General features: G+C 44.8%; 1 protein-coding gene across 2 annotated transcripts; it reads right to left on the bottom strand.

Annotated features, from left to right (window-relative positions):
* Positions 1-12251: 12251 nt before the first annotated feature.
* On the bottom strand, positions 12252-14897 carry LOC147634037 (uncharacterized). 2 transcript variants are annotated; one of them, XM_086805142.1, is made up of 3 exons: positions 14621-14897; positions 12654-12822; positions 12252-12552 (listed from the first exon to the last, which is right to left on the bottom strand). In XM_086805142.1, the coding sequence occupies exons 1-3, from the start codon at positions 14760-14762 to the stop codon at positions 12456-12458; spliced, it is 408 nt and encodes a 135-aa protein (XP_086661268.1). In that variant the 5' UTR covers positions 14763-14897; the 3' UTR covers positions 12252-12455. The 2 variants fall into 2 exon arrangements, with proteins under 2 accessions (XP_086661268.1, XP_086661267.1); XM_086805141.1 differs by having other exon boundaries at positions 12654-12828; positions 14621-14892.
* Between the last annotated feature and the right edge of the window lie 410 nt (positions 14898-15307).

Genomic DNA, 15307 nt, shown 5'->3' with positions numbered 1-15307 from the left:
AACAGGATCAATCGTTCCATTGTACTTGCCCATAATTTTAGATATCTCTACGGCCACATTCTTGGATGAGTTACTGAAGCCGTGTGTGGGTGTTCTTGTGGTTAGGACCGTATTTAGTCCTTGGGAAAACCCCCTTCCTAGATTAGTCAATATGTTCAAGATTTGGGCATTTCGGGGTTGCAAAGGGTTGGTACCTGCACTTCTAAAGGTTTAGGACTTGTGGTAGTGCTAGGCAAGGGACCAAATCCCAGAGGGATTGATGTGATAGGAGGGGATGTAAAACCCGCTAACATGCTTGTTGTCGGCATGGCAAATGGTATTGGAAGGTGCATCTGGGGCATGGATCTCAATGGCTCAAAGATTTAAGCCATTGGGTTTAGTTTAGGTGTGGGCCCACATAATCCTTCTATCATTGCCATATCTTGACATTGCCAATTGCTCCTTAATGAGCAAGCACACGTGTTTTTTTTTTCTTTTTAGGTTTTCATAAAGCCCGTTTACAGCCTTAGGAGGCCTAGTGCACCCTTCTCTAGGTCAAACGAGGGTCGTTTGCCTTAATTTGCGTAAACGCACGTGAACGACGTTAGATATATTTTTTTGAAAAAAGTATGTGCCGCTTGTGTCTCTCAGATGGAAGATGAGGTCTCAAAAGTGCATGTGAACGCCCCCTTAGAATGGACTTTTTCAAAAAAAAAGTGCATGCCAGTAGCATCGCAGATAGAAGTCCAAGATGGATCTTTAGAGAGATGAGGACCCATAGCCTGAGCCTAACCGTTGAGGACTGATTCGTGGTCTTGAAGAGTGGCTCACCTTCAAGGAAACTCTCGCCAGACGCCGAGAGGAGCAGAGTCTAGCTGGGATGATCTGAGGTAAAGATAGGCTCATCGTTGACATTGACTCTTTCATCCCTTCAAAGTGTCTGCCTCCCTTGAGTGGCTAGGGATTTTTACTAGACACGATATTGCAATAGCAGTTTTTGGTGCAAAAGGCGGCACCCTCATGACTTTCTCTACAGAGCCACAAGGCATATTAAGCCAATTTTTTATCCCCTTTCCCTTCAATAGAGAACCTCAATAGCTACACTTTATAGAGGGTGGGAGTGATCAGGTTTCATGACCATAGATTGCACGTTGGCCCTCTCATGGCCAACAAACTGACCAAAGAGAGATAGTGGAGATTATGGTTATGGGAAGGATGACCATTGATGCGATTGTAGTGGGATCCAGGTGAGTGGTAGTGGCATGATCCCTTTGCCCTTGAGGAGGAAACCCCCGGCATCCCCTTCTTTGAGGACATAGTCTAGGGCATCTTCGCACGTGATTTTTGGAAACAATTGCTGTGGGACTGGTTCCAACCCCACAAATGATTACTCTTTTCCTTTGATAGATAGCTCACATGGTTTTGCAGTGGGCACTAGGCTGGTAGTTGGAGGTCAACCAACTCTTTTTCCCGATGTGGACATGAGTCACATCGGTATTGCCTTTGGGATTTTCCCAAGCCGTTCATGCAGGTTCCTCCGTATGTTCACCATGGACTAGGCACATGCACCATCACCTAGGGGGTGATAGTGTGGGCTTCTAAATCAACACCATCCCTAGCATATGAGGAGACAGGACGACATGACCTCACCCTTCTCCTCTCTCACTATAGTATCATGACAGTCCCACTATCAGTAGCCCTAGTAGGGAGGAGGACCACACACCCCTGTCTCAGACGTGCAATAATATAGCATTATGGCACATTTGGCATGCTCACACTGCAATGAGGCCTGCAATGAGGCCATAGAGGGAACTACCATGCCACCCACTGAGTCAATTTAGAGCATATAGGCAGACATCATGCACCCTCGGCCAATGGGAGGCAGCTCTGAGCATATGCAAAAGTGCATGCGAGAGGCCTTTTTGTGGATTTGGAGCAGTGGTTCTTTTCTCAGGGGATCAAAGACAACGAGGTTACGTGGAATTACATGCCACGTGTTTGCCTTAAAAAATAAAAAATAAAATTGTATGAGATAGCCTTCCTTCAAGAGTGGCCAGCCAGCATGAAGAGCCCCTCTCTTTTCCCAACTATTTTTCTTTTCTCCCTTGATTGAGGTTGTAATGTACTTTTTTTGCGGTTGTATTTTCGGTAACTAATGGCAGGATTTAAAAAAGTGTATTTGATGCACTGATGTGTATATGCAAGACTATTTATGTAAATTCTTACCGAATGTCCCATGAGCCATTGTCATTGGACTATTTATGTAAATTCTTACCGAATGTCCCATGAGCCATTGTCATTGGACTATACTAGGTCACGTTTGTGCATGGATGCTCCAAGGTTCCATCTTACATTTCAAGGGTGTATGTTCCATAGTGTTGTGTCATTCACCGCTTTGTCATGCTTGCTTGAGTATGATCAAGTGTGAGGCATTGGGAGAACAAAATGATATTTCCAAGACCAATGCCTTTAGTCTAGCATTAGACGATAAGGCTGGGGATTGGTATAAAACTCTCAAGGTCGAGAAATGCTTCGCTGCTCTTAGGAGATTGTTCTTGAAGCAATTTGTGTATGAAGGAGTCTTATTGGGTGTAGCTTCACAAATACACAAAGCCGAAGAGAGAAGAAGAGGAGTTGGTTGTTAACCCATTTCTAGGGTTAACAAGAGCTACTACCAGTATCTTACATCAAGGAGTCAAGGTAGACACACCAAAAGGTCATACATTCAAGATATGAAGCAATGGTGTCCAAATCTACAACTTGGACATGGGCGCCCATAATGGTCTGACGGAATACTTATGGCAATTTTTTCTTCAAGAGCGTGTAGTAGAAGGTTAGGATGAAGTCCCAAGTGATGTACTTCATGGATATATTATGAGAATAGTCATTGTAATAGCATCAGGCCTCTTATGAGCCTAAAGTGCCTGGCCGACCGGCCACAATTGAAGTGAGTGTGAACACTTATGGCCATGTACTTCATGGATATATTATGAGAGTAGTCATTGTAATAGCATTAGGCCTCTTATGAGCCTAAAGTGCCTAGCCGATCACAGTTTACGTGAGTGTGAATACTTATCGCCATCATGTATATAAGTGAAAATCTCTCATAATACAAAGGACTCTCCCATTGTGCAATAGAGTTTGGCTCTTGCTAATCCTCTTGCTAATCTCTCTCTAATCCATGCTAGTAAGTGTGTGTGAGTGAAGTGAGGTGAGAGGAGGGACGAGTACACCGTAGTGCAACGCGACGATGTGACCACTCGCGGGGGAGGTGCGGTGGAATTAATACTCAAAAGAGTGGTGGAGCTTGGAGACCTCAAGGGTTATACGAGCTCGGCCATGGGAAAGATCCCTATGACAGTTGCGGTTTGCCAAGTAATCTTCTTGCTGGATATGTTTCGATGAGGGTTTGGGTGATCCATAACATTTTTGGCACCATTGCTCTGGGGAGCCATCCCTTGGCTTTTTCCATTGTTTACTCTCTAATCTATGCAAACCCATTGTTCATTATCTTGATTAGTGCTTCCCCACGAAAAAGATGTTAATATGGAGATTTGTGTGTGATTTTATGAGAAATAGCTCTCTTTTTGGTCTTTTTAAAGAATGTTTTTTTTGGCTTAAGTGTGTTGTTTTGTTAGTTTTAATCTAGTTTTTAGTGTTTGTTAACTGTGCACATAGAGTGTGTTAGGTTCAATTGCATCCATTGCATCAAAAAATGCAATGAATTGTAATTTTATGATTTTAGCTCTATTTAGAGTTAAACATAGAGCTAGAATCATTAATTTTTGCTTGATTTGCGTGTTTTTGTTTGATTTGTATATATTAAAGTGTTTGCAAGCATTAGGGGTAGCTTAATCATTTGAAAATTTTCAAAAAAAATAAAAAAACTTTTAAAATTGACTAATCTTCTTTAATTGACTAGTTTTTGTCATTAAGAGATGATTAATCCAATTCAAAGAGGCAAAAATATATATATATATGATTTGGAGTCAAAATAGATCATGTAGGGTGTTAAAATTAATGTTTTTGGGTGTTTTGAGAGCATCTAGATGCATAAAAACATCTAGTCATAGGCCGCTTCCTTGGTCCCTCATCACCATACCGGAAGCTCACCATTTAAATCGAACCGAGGCTGGTTAGGATCTCCAAGTTGAGCATGTTTATGCATAGACTTGGAAGTAAGTATTGGAATGCTGCCAAAATACTTATAGGGCACTCAATCCCTTGGGCTATTCCATGCTAAGGGGGGTGATATTCAATGACATGCTTTCAGTGATTCCGGTACTTAAGGATACTCAATTCCTTGGGTTATTCTATGCCAAGGGGGGTGACATTTAGCTACATGCTTTCAATGATTCTGATTGTGCTAAATGTTATGACATGCGACAAGTGTTCACTAGTGCATTTGTATCATCTTCTTATCCATCCAAGTGTCATTGAGTGTTGCATGGAAGATTTAGTTGATATTGGTATTTCGCGGCATGTGGCAAAAATGTCCACATCAAAAGAAACATTGCATAAGGAAAGAGCTTCCCCACTTGACCAAATAATATACAGCCAAGGACCACCAAGAATTGGAGTGCAGGTGGAGATGCAAGCCATAAGAAAGTCCTTCCCGAGGCTCTCCACCTAAGGAGGCCACCTGTGATTATCAGCTTGCCCAAAAGGGCTCTACTCTACATAGAGGGATCAGTAATGCCTAGGCACACCTTTTTGTTAAGGCTAAATGATGATCTCCAAGCCACCTTGTCCCGTGCCAACCTACCCCTTACTGCCTGCCCAAAGGAAGTTGCAGATCAACTACTATACTTGGCCAGCACATGCCTTGGAAAGGGCCCAGCAAAAGGTGATGTACCACATGGTAGCAAGAAAGGACCTGGTTTGACAGCAGTTGAGAGTCTAGTTGTGCTCTAGTATAGAAGCTTCATCTGAATGCACAGAAGGAGGGGAGAAAGCTACTGTTCTGAGATGATGTCGATCCCAACCTAGCAGCCAAGATAACGCACCAGGATACCCCTTGGAATCCACTCGAAGGACTCAACTAGTCACCCAGCCAGGGGTAGGGGATGAGCTAACCCAAGATCCATATGACTTTTGCTAGTTGATATGTGCTCCTGAGGCCCAACAAAAGATCTCAACTACATCCGCAAACCTCTAGAGATTCTCCACATCTCCAAAGAAGTAGGCTGATGTGTCATCTGCATACTATGAATCGAGGAGCTCCTCCTGAGATTCGATAGGAAGCATGAGGCCCTATAGTCGGGTCTCCTAGGAAGTTAAAATACTACTCATCGCCTCCACCACAAAAAGGAAGAGCAAGGATGCAAGGGGACAACCTTGGTGTACTGAACAAGAAAGTGGAAACATATCGCCTCGAGTGCCCTGGATTAGGACCTGACTGTGAGAGGCTGAGTAAAGAGCAGAGACACCTTGGATCCACGTAGTGGCAGGGAAACCCACCTTACACATAGTCCCCTCGGCCCTAATCCAACCTATAGTAGGCTTTTTCAAAATCCAAGAGGAGAATCGCTAAGTCTTGCAATCATAGACAAGCCGTGTGGTGGATGCCTCCCAAAAGTTGAAGATATTATCCAGGATGCTCCTATCCTCAATAAAACATGTTTGTGTACCATGGATCAGATCTCAGAGGTGGGGTCTAATTTGGGAGGAAGGGTTACAATCGATGGCTGATGGTCTTGGGCTAGGATTTTGTCGGTTGTCCCCAAGAGGGTGATAGGTCTCCACTGGCAAATCTCAAACCTGACACCTCACTCCTAAGCAGGGGATCAAGTGAATCAAACCCCCAAACAATCTCTCTAGCATAGATTTGGAAATTATAATCTCATTTGAAGGCAGCATGGAAGAGAGATCCCAGTGACAAAGAAACAAGGGAACTAGAAGCCCATCCTCACCTGGGCACTTACCCCTAGGGAGCGCCTGCAAAGGCTCTGTAATTTTCTTAGAAGAGAAGGGTGTCATCAAGAAGCTCCAAAGAGCCGGTGGGACCACCTCCCGTTTGTGCTGCTGGATCCTTTCTCTCGCATCCTACACCAGTGGGGAGTGAGACTCTACAATGAGGAAGGAACTGAAGAAACCAGTGGCTATGGCTCGAACCTAGGGCGGTCCGGAAACAATGGTGACATCCGATCCTCTAAGCCTCCCGATTCCATCCCTCCGGTGTGTTGAGGCCTTATCCAGTTGAAGGTATCCCATATGCCTCTATCTACAGGTTGATTCCAAAAAGATGTGCAAGCATGGAATCTGTACTCCACTCTCCTCTCGTGTATGGAATTCATCTTAGTCCGGGCTATGGCCATCTGAGCCTCAATCCAAGGGCTGTCTGGGGTGAGCTTCTACACGTGCGTTGAAGGGAGACTAGGCTTCGGCAAAGACTTATCTCTAAACTCTACCAGCCTAGTCTGAGCTGCCTCCTAGAAATTGGTGCTAATCTCACTAAGTCCAGTATGCAAAGTCGCCATTGATGTGCCTTTATGAAAGGCCAAGCTCTCCCATAGCTCCTCAATCCTCCTGCAAATCTCTGGGTCATATATCAAGTTATCATGTATGCAGAGGTTCTACTGACTATCCGATCTCCATGGGTCTTCTAGAGAGAGGATGACGGGCGAATGGTCTAAAAAGGTAGCACTGGCTAAAATACCCACCAAGCAGCCTCATTCCCCCACACAGGCCCACTCAACTTAGAAATGCTCAAGGCATGTGCTCCATCTATCGTCTCAAATGGCCACGGGAGCTACGCATAGATCCAAAGGTACTGTGTTGTAGTCTAATATGGTCCCAATCGGATGATATGGTTGGTTAGTCATTTTGGACCAAGTCCTAGGTTGATTGACGTGGCCAACCCATGCCCATGTGCCGACCTTGGGTACTATATATAGACTAGTTTGGCAGTCTTAGTTCACCATCAAGTTCATTGTGTTCAATCACTCTTGTAAGCAAAACATTCTCCATCAAGATTTTGTCTAGATCACCATCAAAGTTCCTTACTCGGAGCACACAAGAGGATGAACAGACATCAATTTGTCATCAAGTTTGCAAGCAGTAATATTTTTTTCTCTCCATTTCTTTCTACCATTCAATGCTTTTTATTGTGTTGATCCTACTTCCGCTATTGAGTATTCTTACAAGGGGGACCGAAGGAGACCATCAAGGGGGGTGGGGGAGGAGGAGGAGGAGGGGGAGGGGTAGGGGGAGGATGGTATTTGCTCTTGCTGGGGGATCAAATCCTCCTGGGGAGGAGGGGGACTGGAATGATTCCAACAAATTAAAGATTGGCACTGAGTCACTCCATCGGACCAATCTCCAGGGTGGACTTGATGTTGGGACCCTTTGGGGGGCGAGCGTGGACTCCACCCCAAACGGATTATCCTAAAATAAATGCTCAAAACAGTTCTCTGACATGACCATTTCCACTTGGGTACCTTCGAGCTATCTATATTGGTCCCTTGTTGAGAATGAGCAAGAGCACAACTGAGTGCAAAGAGTGATTGATGTTGACCAACACGATAATCAAGACATTAACATAGGATTAACAAGAAGATTAAGGGATTATACAAGTGAGTTGTGGGGAAAGCATAGTTGTATTATGTTATTTGGTCCTTTTTATAGGAGAGGCCCCCCTTTACAAGGTGTGTCCATATGTGTTGCCACCACGCATGCCACATGTCAAAGCATGATGCCAAGCGTAATATTCAACAATTGTTCTTTTAAGTCTACTATCTTGGTAAGGTGATCTGATGGAATCACCCTCATTCATGGTCAAGTTTCCACAGCGCTCTTGCCGCACTAGGTACATGACTTGTTCACTACGAGACTAGAACATGGTCTCGAGGAAACCCTTACATAGCTGCAAGATTGGATGTGAGGTATGATGGACCGCTTAACTAGGAAAGCCATCATGGTCAAGTTTTCCACGACGCTCTTGCCGCACTAGGTACATGACGCTCTTGCCGCACTAGGTACATGACTTGTTCTTCACTACGAGACTAGAATATGGTCTCGAGGAAACCCTTACAGAGCTGCAAGATTGGATGTGAGGTATGATGGACCGCTTGACTAGGAGAGCCATCATGGACATCACCTAGGCATCTCGAAATTCCTACCTACGTTGGTCTTTAGTAGGTGGAGGAGGACCCACAGGAATCCCAACAACCACCTAAGCAACAGCTCTGGCCCCACTTGCTGTGGATACTACTCTCAAGGGAGGACGAGGTTCATCCCCACTGATGACAATCTCCCATAAGCCCCTAGCTATCAATAAGCTTTTCATCCTAAAGCTCCACATTGAATAATTAGAGTCATCAAATCTATCCTTGTCACATGCTCAAAAGCTCTGTCTTCTTTTAGCCCTAAACACTAAGATAGGAACATTCTGATGCAAAGCGTGTGTGTGTGTGTGTGTGTGTATATATATATATATATATATATATATATATATATATATATATATATATATATATATAGAGAGAGAGAGAGAGAGAGAGAGAGAGAGAGAGAGAGGTATTAACATCGGTAGAATGCAACACGAGGGCATATACGACCAACGGTGGGATTTGAACTCGGGTGGGGAGAGAGAGAGAGAGAGAGAGAGAGAGAGAGAGAGTTCTGTTTTCAATATATTATAGAGAGAGAGAGAGAGAGAGAGAGTTCTGTTTTCAATATATTATAGAGAGAGAGAGAGAGAGAGAGAGAGAGAGAGTTTTGTTTTCAATATATATATATATATATATAGAGAGAGAGAGAGAGAGAGAGAGTTTTGTTTTCAATATATATATATATATATATATATATATATAGAGAGAGAGAGAGAGAGAGAGAGAGAGAGAGTTTTGTTTTCAATATATTATAGAGAGAGAGAGTTCCGTTTTCAATATATATATATATATATATATATATATATAGAGAGAGAGAGAGAGAGAGAGAGAGAGAGAGAGTTTTGTTTTCAATATATATATATATGTAGAGAGAGAGAGAGAGAGAGAGAGAGAGAGAGAGATTCTGTTTTCAATATATAGTACAAAAAGATGTAATAGTCTTGTACAAAAGTATGTGGCCTTTGGCCTTCCAAAAGGACACTATAGACCTACTCTAGACCTCAAGGGTCCTATCCATGACTTGAGCCCCAAGTGAAAGTGAGATGAATCACAATGAATCTTGGTCTTGCCTTACATAGACACTTGGAAGCATTTCCCAATTGGCCAACTACCGGTCGACCAGTTCCATGGAACAAATAAATACATAAAATGCTATAAAATGATGTTGACACCTCATAAGCTTGGTCGACAAGGTATGTGTCCCAAAGATCAACATGCATCGTTACACTACTTTAAACCTTTGTTTATCAACTATCCAAACAAGATTTAACTTGGAAACCAGCCAATACCATGTGTGCACATGACATCCCCTTTCGTTAAACTCGACGACGGGATTCCAACCTTTGATCTTGGATGACTATCATCATACCTTTTTCTCCTCTTGGACTCCCATTGTCATCCTTCCTTCCTGGCAACCTTTTAACTAAAAACCTCAAACTCTACTAAACTTGATGACGAGATTCCAACCTTTGACGTATCATCATCCCTTTGTCTCCTCTTGGACTCCCATTGTCATCCTTCACCTTCCTGGCAACCTTTTAACTTAAAACCTTGCCAAACTCTGTGCTCCCCACTTTGTCCCCTTGCCTTCTTGCCCTACCCCTAAGCACAAACATGAATCTTTCTTTTTAAAATTGATCATGGCATCATTGACTCCACCCCTTGGATGATTACCATCCCTTGGAGTTGCTCCATAAAAGCCTTCCTTGGCAACCCCAAATGGCTACCGACTCCTATGAAACCCCTCCCTTGGGCTTTGCCTAACAACAACAGGCTAAGTTACTTTCCTTGGACCTGCACACTTCTTCTTGGACACTTTTAGCATTTACATGGTTGAGCCTAATGCTGATACAATGTTGCATGATCACCACACTACCAAGAGATCAAGACATGAGCGATGGTTTCATCCATGCACGATGCAGTAAGGGTGGGTGGGACATGGGCAAAAACACTACCTCAAAATCAGCCTGATGCTTTGATACCAATGTCACATAAGCGGAAGCTTTGTGTCTTCTTTTAGCCCTAGCAAGAGTTGAGGATAGATAGGTGGATGATGGGGATGAAGACTATGAGAAGAGGCCATTTGTGAGCCCTTTTGACTAGCCTTTTATACCAACTTAGCTATTTATGGTGTAATTATCACTATATATGTGAGGCTTGGGTTATTATTGAGACGGTTTTGTGCGTATGCACCATACGGTCTGGCTTGGGCCAGGAGAGTAGCCATGCTCATGCCACGCACATAGCGAGTAATATGGGCAAGCCTCAGTGGTATGGGATGTCGCAGTTAGACATGGGCCTATGGGATTGTGCAAGGAGCCCTAGCCTTGGCTCAGGGGCGGCAAAGCTCGAACAGCTAGAGACGGCAGCTCAAATACCAATGTTGGTCCCTTGTTGACCAACAAGATAATTAGCACATTAACATACAAGTGAATCGTGGAAAGCATATTTGTATTATGTTATTTGGTCTTTGTTATAGGAGACGCCCCCCTTTACACGGGTGTGCATATGCTACCCACCAGTCAATGTGAAGGCATGATGTAATGTGATCCTAAGAGGTGTCACCTTTGCACATCATTGCTACATAAGATCCGTCTAAGAGGTGGCAATTCCCACACAAAGGAACCCACACACTAGCAGTTGTTCACACACATTGGAATTGCTTTATTTAAACCTAAGCTTACACACACTAGAGTGTTGGTTTACACAACCACCTTGCATTGGTTTATTCCCACACTAATCACTTAATATTTAACAGTCTTGTGAGGTGCTCTGCTCTGGCTGGCCGTGTCGGCGCTGCCTCCCCCCAATTATCCCCCTTCCTCGTCCTCAGGGGTAGGGTGCTAGGGCTCTCTCTCGCCGGAGGGGGGAGATGGCGCTCAGGCGATCCGTCCACTCTGCGAGGGGGGACCGGTGTGCAGAGCTCGCCTAGACTGGCAACGAGGGCAAGCTCTGACAAGGTGACCAATCCAACAACAAATGGAACACTGGCCAAGAAGGCCCAAGTACTCCACCCGCTGAAGGATGGGGTTCCCCCAGAGGCATCCAAGAGAGATGGCCTACAGTACTGTCCGAGAGGAAATGCTGATGCGAAGTGGAGGAATCCCAGCCATCCGTGCTCCCTATCGTTCTCCTGATGACAGTGGAAGGTGCTCCTCCTTGACACCTTGAAAACAGATTGTGACCAGAATTCAGATACTCCAGCAAAGAGGGTCGGAGGTGGGATCAAAACCATGCTGCCAACATGCGAAAATTACCCAGGCAACAACACAACAGGGCTCAGCTGAAGCACACAGTCCGAAGCTGCTGGGTTGTCGAGCTCCACCTAGTAGTGGCCGTTCCCGAGGGTGTGGATATCTATGATCTTGCTGGGCTCACCAAGGAGGCTGGCCTGGAACAAGTCACGAAGCTGGCTGCGCGCTGGACAGCTACCCACAATCTTGCAAACCAAAGTTGAGGCTTCAAAGGAGGCTACTGTTAATGCTAGGAGCTGGAAGTCCGCTTCGGAGAAGAGTGGCAGCCTGGGTTGGGGATGATGGAGTAGCTGCCATGGAGTCCTCCTTAAGGGGTGAAGACCGAAGGGAGTGGACACCTGCCGAAAGAAAAACATCCCGGGTGCAAAAACCTGTGGAGAAGAAACCCTGAGAAGGGGAGGAAGCGAGGCGGGGGCATGAGACGAGAAAGGCAAGGCAAGGGGGGGCTCACAGGAGGGGAAAGGGAAGTGACACAAAAGCGGGAAAAGGCCAAGAGGAAGGGCAGCAAGAGGGAGTGAGAGGAGGAAGCTGGGCAAGAGACGAGGCAAGGACGCACAGGAGCAGGAGCAGGGACAGATGGGCAGAGAACAGGGGCGCACAGGTAGTGGGCAGGAGGGCTGAAGGAGGGGGCACACAGGATGCAGGGCAGGCAGGCGGTGGAAGGCAGCTTGCAGCAGGGGCAGAGGGAGAGGGCAAAGGCGGGCGGCAGCAATCAAGAGGAGGGGGGGGGGGGAGGGAGGGGAGGGGAAGGGCGAAGGCGGGCAGCAGCAATCAAGAGGAGGGAGGCAGGGAAGTGCGATGGAGAACTGGGAGGTGCTCCAGCTTGCTCTCCATGCTCGCAAGAGTATTTACTAACAATGCTGGGGGGTTATCATCAAATGCACTTTTTTCCTTCATAATACTGTCATTGTAGGAAATTGAAATTCTAGCTATTTTGTTACTGATGAAGATAATACAGAAGTCATAATGCACAACAAAAGTAGGGATTATTACATCTAAAATTGAAAAAGGTATGTGCTGTGGAATCAATGTGCACATAAAAAAACCAGCATTTCCCAAGGCTCCATGATACAATGAAGCCAACGACTGTACTGCCAAGGACCACAAAAGGTCAGTGCCGCCTCCGCTTCCCACTCTCCCTGTCAAAACTCTCAAAAGCTTGTTTCAAGCCTGTTACAAAGTTATCAATGATAGCTCCTATCTCCGCCCTGTAATATGTCAACAAACACACCCCAAAGAAAACCAATATTAGAGAAAAATTAAAATACTCCATCACCACACTGATACCCTACTGATAGGGGAGTCTTACCCAGTTGAGGTGTCCCCTTCCCTTGGAAACAGTTTTCCAAGGTTGCTGTGTCTCCCGTTTTCATCATAAGCCCTTCCCCGCCCCAACCCGTAACCAAATCCAATCCCAATGCCACAACCTGCACCAATGCCGGCTCCAAATTGTAGGCCAGGAAAACCAAAGCCTAAACCTGCACCTGTAAAGGCACTACACACTCAATAGGCTACAAGAGAGCACAAATAGAGTAGAACACAGGAGACAAAACCTACAGAAATTGTAACATTCAGAAATCTATACAAAATCAAATGGATTTGAGCTTGTGAAGTAAGGAATAATTGAAACATAAACAAAAGCTAAATATATAAGCAACCACAATCAAACACAGCGATGACCTTATACACTTCACGCTAATGCAGATACACCAGTCATGCAATTGAGTGTCTGCCACTCCCATAAATATTCTCTGTTGATCACGGTGGCAGCGATACATGTCACATCAGTGAGTCCTGATCCTGGGTAGTGGTTAACACCTGGTCCATTCTCATCTAGATGCACACCTGGTCCATTCTCATCTAGATGCACCTAATTACCGACCGATGAATCCCTCTGGACTGGAGGTGCCACATCACAATAGCATTCATTTCAATTTCAATGGAAGTCCCCTCCTTCTCTCCCCCCCGCCCCCCACACAGGTCTTGGAAGCCATAATGACATGTCACCTCAAGGTGCCACATCACAACAGTATCCATCCCATTTCAACCAAATTCTCTCCCTTCAAGTTTCAACTGTGAAGTCATGATGCCATATCAGCTCCAGTTCATCAGTTGGCCCCTGGTATAACTGATTGTTAAATGCAGTTCAATTTAATGATCTGTCAATCCCCTATTATAACATATCCGCAATTTGCCAAGTCACCCATCCTGGATGATGCAAGATCATTGAGTGGATGCAATGCCATGCAAGCTACCACCATGACTCATTCTCATTAATCGATGCTTCTCAGGTAGGGTGCCCACCACCCTGTACAACTTAGCATCCAGCATAACAAAGTTTTGCTACAAGCCTCCCAGCAAACAGAATATACTGAGATTCGGTTCACACAACTCTGATAACTGCACCAGTCACAGAGTTAATTGTGCCCCTAAACATTTACCCATCCAAAGAACTTTGACTCCCAGGAAAGAACAGCAGCTCAACTGACCAATCATGCCAAAATTGCACAATTCAGCTTGACTATGGCTTCTTAAGGATGCGGCAATCAATCCAACAAAGCTACCATATACAAGGCTTCAAGCTAGGGCCAATGGGGTGGCGACCAGTTGATCCCAGGTAGCAATGCCATGTCAGCACTCATTGATTATCCCTCATGCCATATGAGCATGCACACATTGGTATGTTAAAAGTTAGAAGGGGCATCAATTAGTATCCACATGCTGGGTAGTAAATACTGACTCCTTGTGCAGTTCGGATGTCATGCTGTCTGAATGTCCGTACGGATGTATGTATGATCATTTATACCCACGCCATCACAGGTTGCCCTCTTGTGATGAACGGATGCCATGTGGTGTGTACAAATGCACACTGCAAGCCATTAACCATATTGATAGGATGTGCGGGATGGCATGCCTGTGTGTACGGATGGTCACGAGAGGGTATGGATCCGTTTCCACACTCCTCGAGGTTGTCTCCCAAGCAGCAGCCAGAGGTAACCTAGCAACGGGTTGAAACTTTCAAATTTGTGAGCTGTGTAGCTCGCATTTTATCGAATTAGCAACCACTCCTTTTGAGCCACCATACCTCAAAGCCACGATACCTCAAACCTGCTGCTAGATATTTTAATGCTTGCTGTAAACCTAGGAGAGTACATGTTCTTGAGGCTAACAATTCATTAGTTTATCAAGTTCTTAATTCAAGATTAATCCGATATAAGGCAGAAAAATAACGGATCAAGGTCAGGGAGAAAAAGGTTGCAAAGGGAAAAGAAGCACCTCCAACGAGCCCAGCACCAAAGCCAACACCACAGCCGATGCCGTAGCCGAAACCAGGGCCAAGTTTGCCCAACTCGGGGGTTCGCAGGACAGGAAGCTTCCGCAGAAGGCCCTCTTTGCTGTTGTCATCGATGCCCGCCATAGCCACAGCTTCGTGCCCGGAGACACAGCGCACAACTGCAATTGTAAGAAATCCAGATTTGGACGGGAACAACCGTTGGGTCAAATGTTCCAGATGGTAACGTGAGACTTGCCGTTTTTAGACATTTTGATCTGGCTACGCCCAAAATGTTGGTAAGAGGGTTTCTCACGCAGCTTCGTTTAAAGACAAAAAAATGGCACAGTTCTACCCGGTCCTTAAAAAAACCGTCCTTTAGTGTATCTTGCACTGATTAAAAGCAAAAAAAAAGATCGATTGGATTTACTCTGGTTTTTATAAAACCCGATAAAATTTATAAGTTTTTAGTTATAAGAACCGGTCAATCATGAGATTTTAAATCAGGCAAATCGATTGTACCCTAACTTGTCTTTTTTTTCACTGGCTAGGAAAAAAGTTTTTCTTTAGCACTGCCCCTACCACAATTTTTTTGATAAGACTGGAATTATATTAGAAAATAAAAGAGATACATTAAGCTTTTTATCGGAACAAGCTTAACTTCAATACTACATACTGAAAACTAAAGGGGT

Source organism: Cibotium barometz, chromosome 11 (assembly GCF_041138505.1).
Source record: "Cibotium barometz isolate CiBa-2024 chromosome 11, ASM4113850v1, whole genome shotgun sequence".
NCBI classification, from domain to species: domain Eukaryota; kingdom Viridiplantae; phylum Streptophyta; class Polypodiopsida; order Cyatheales; family Cibotiaceae; genus Cibotium; species Cibotium barometz.
This window is presented reverse-complemented; position numbering and strand designations above follow the sequence as displayed.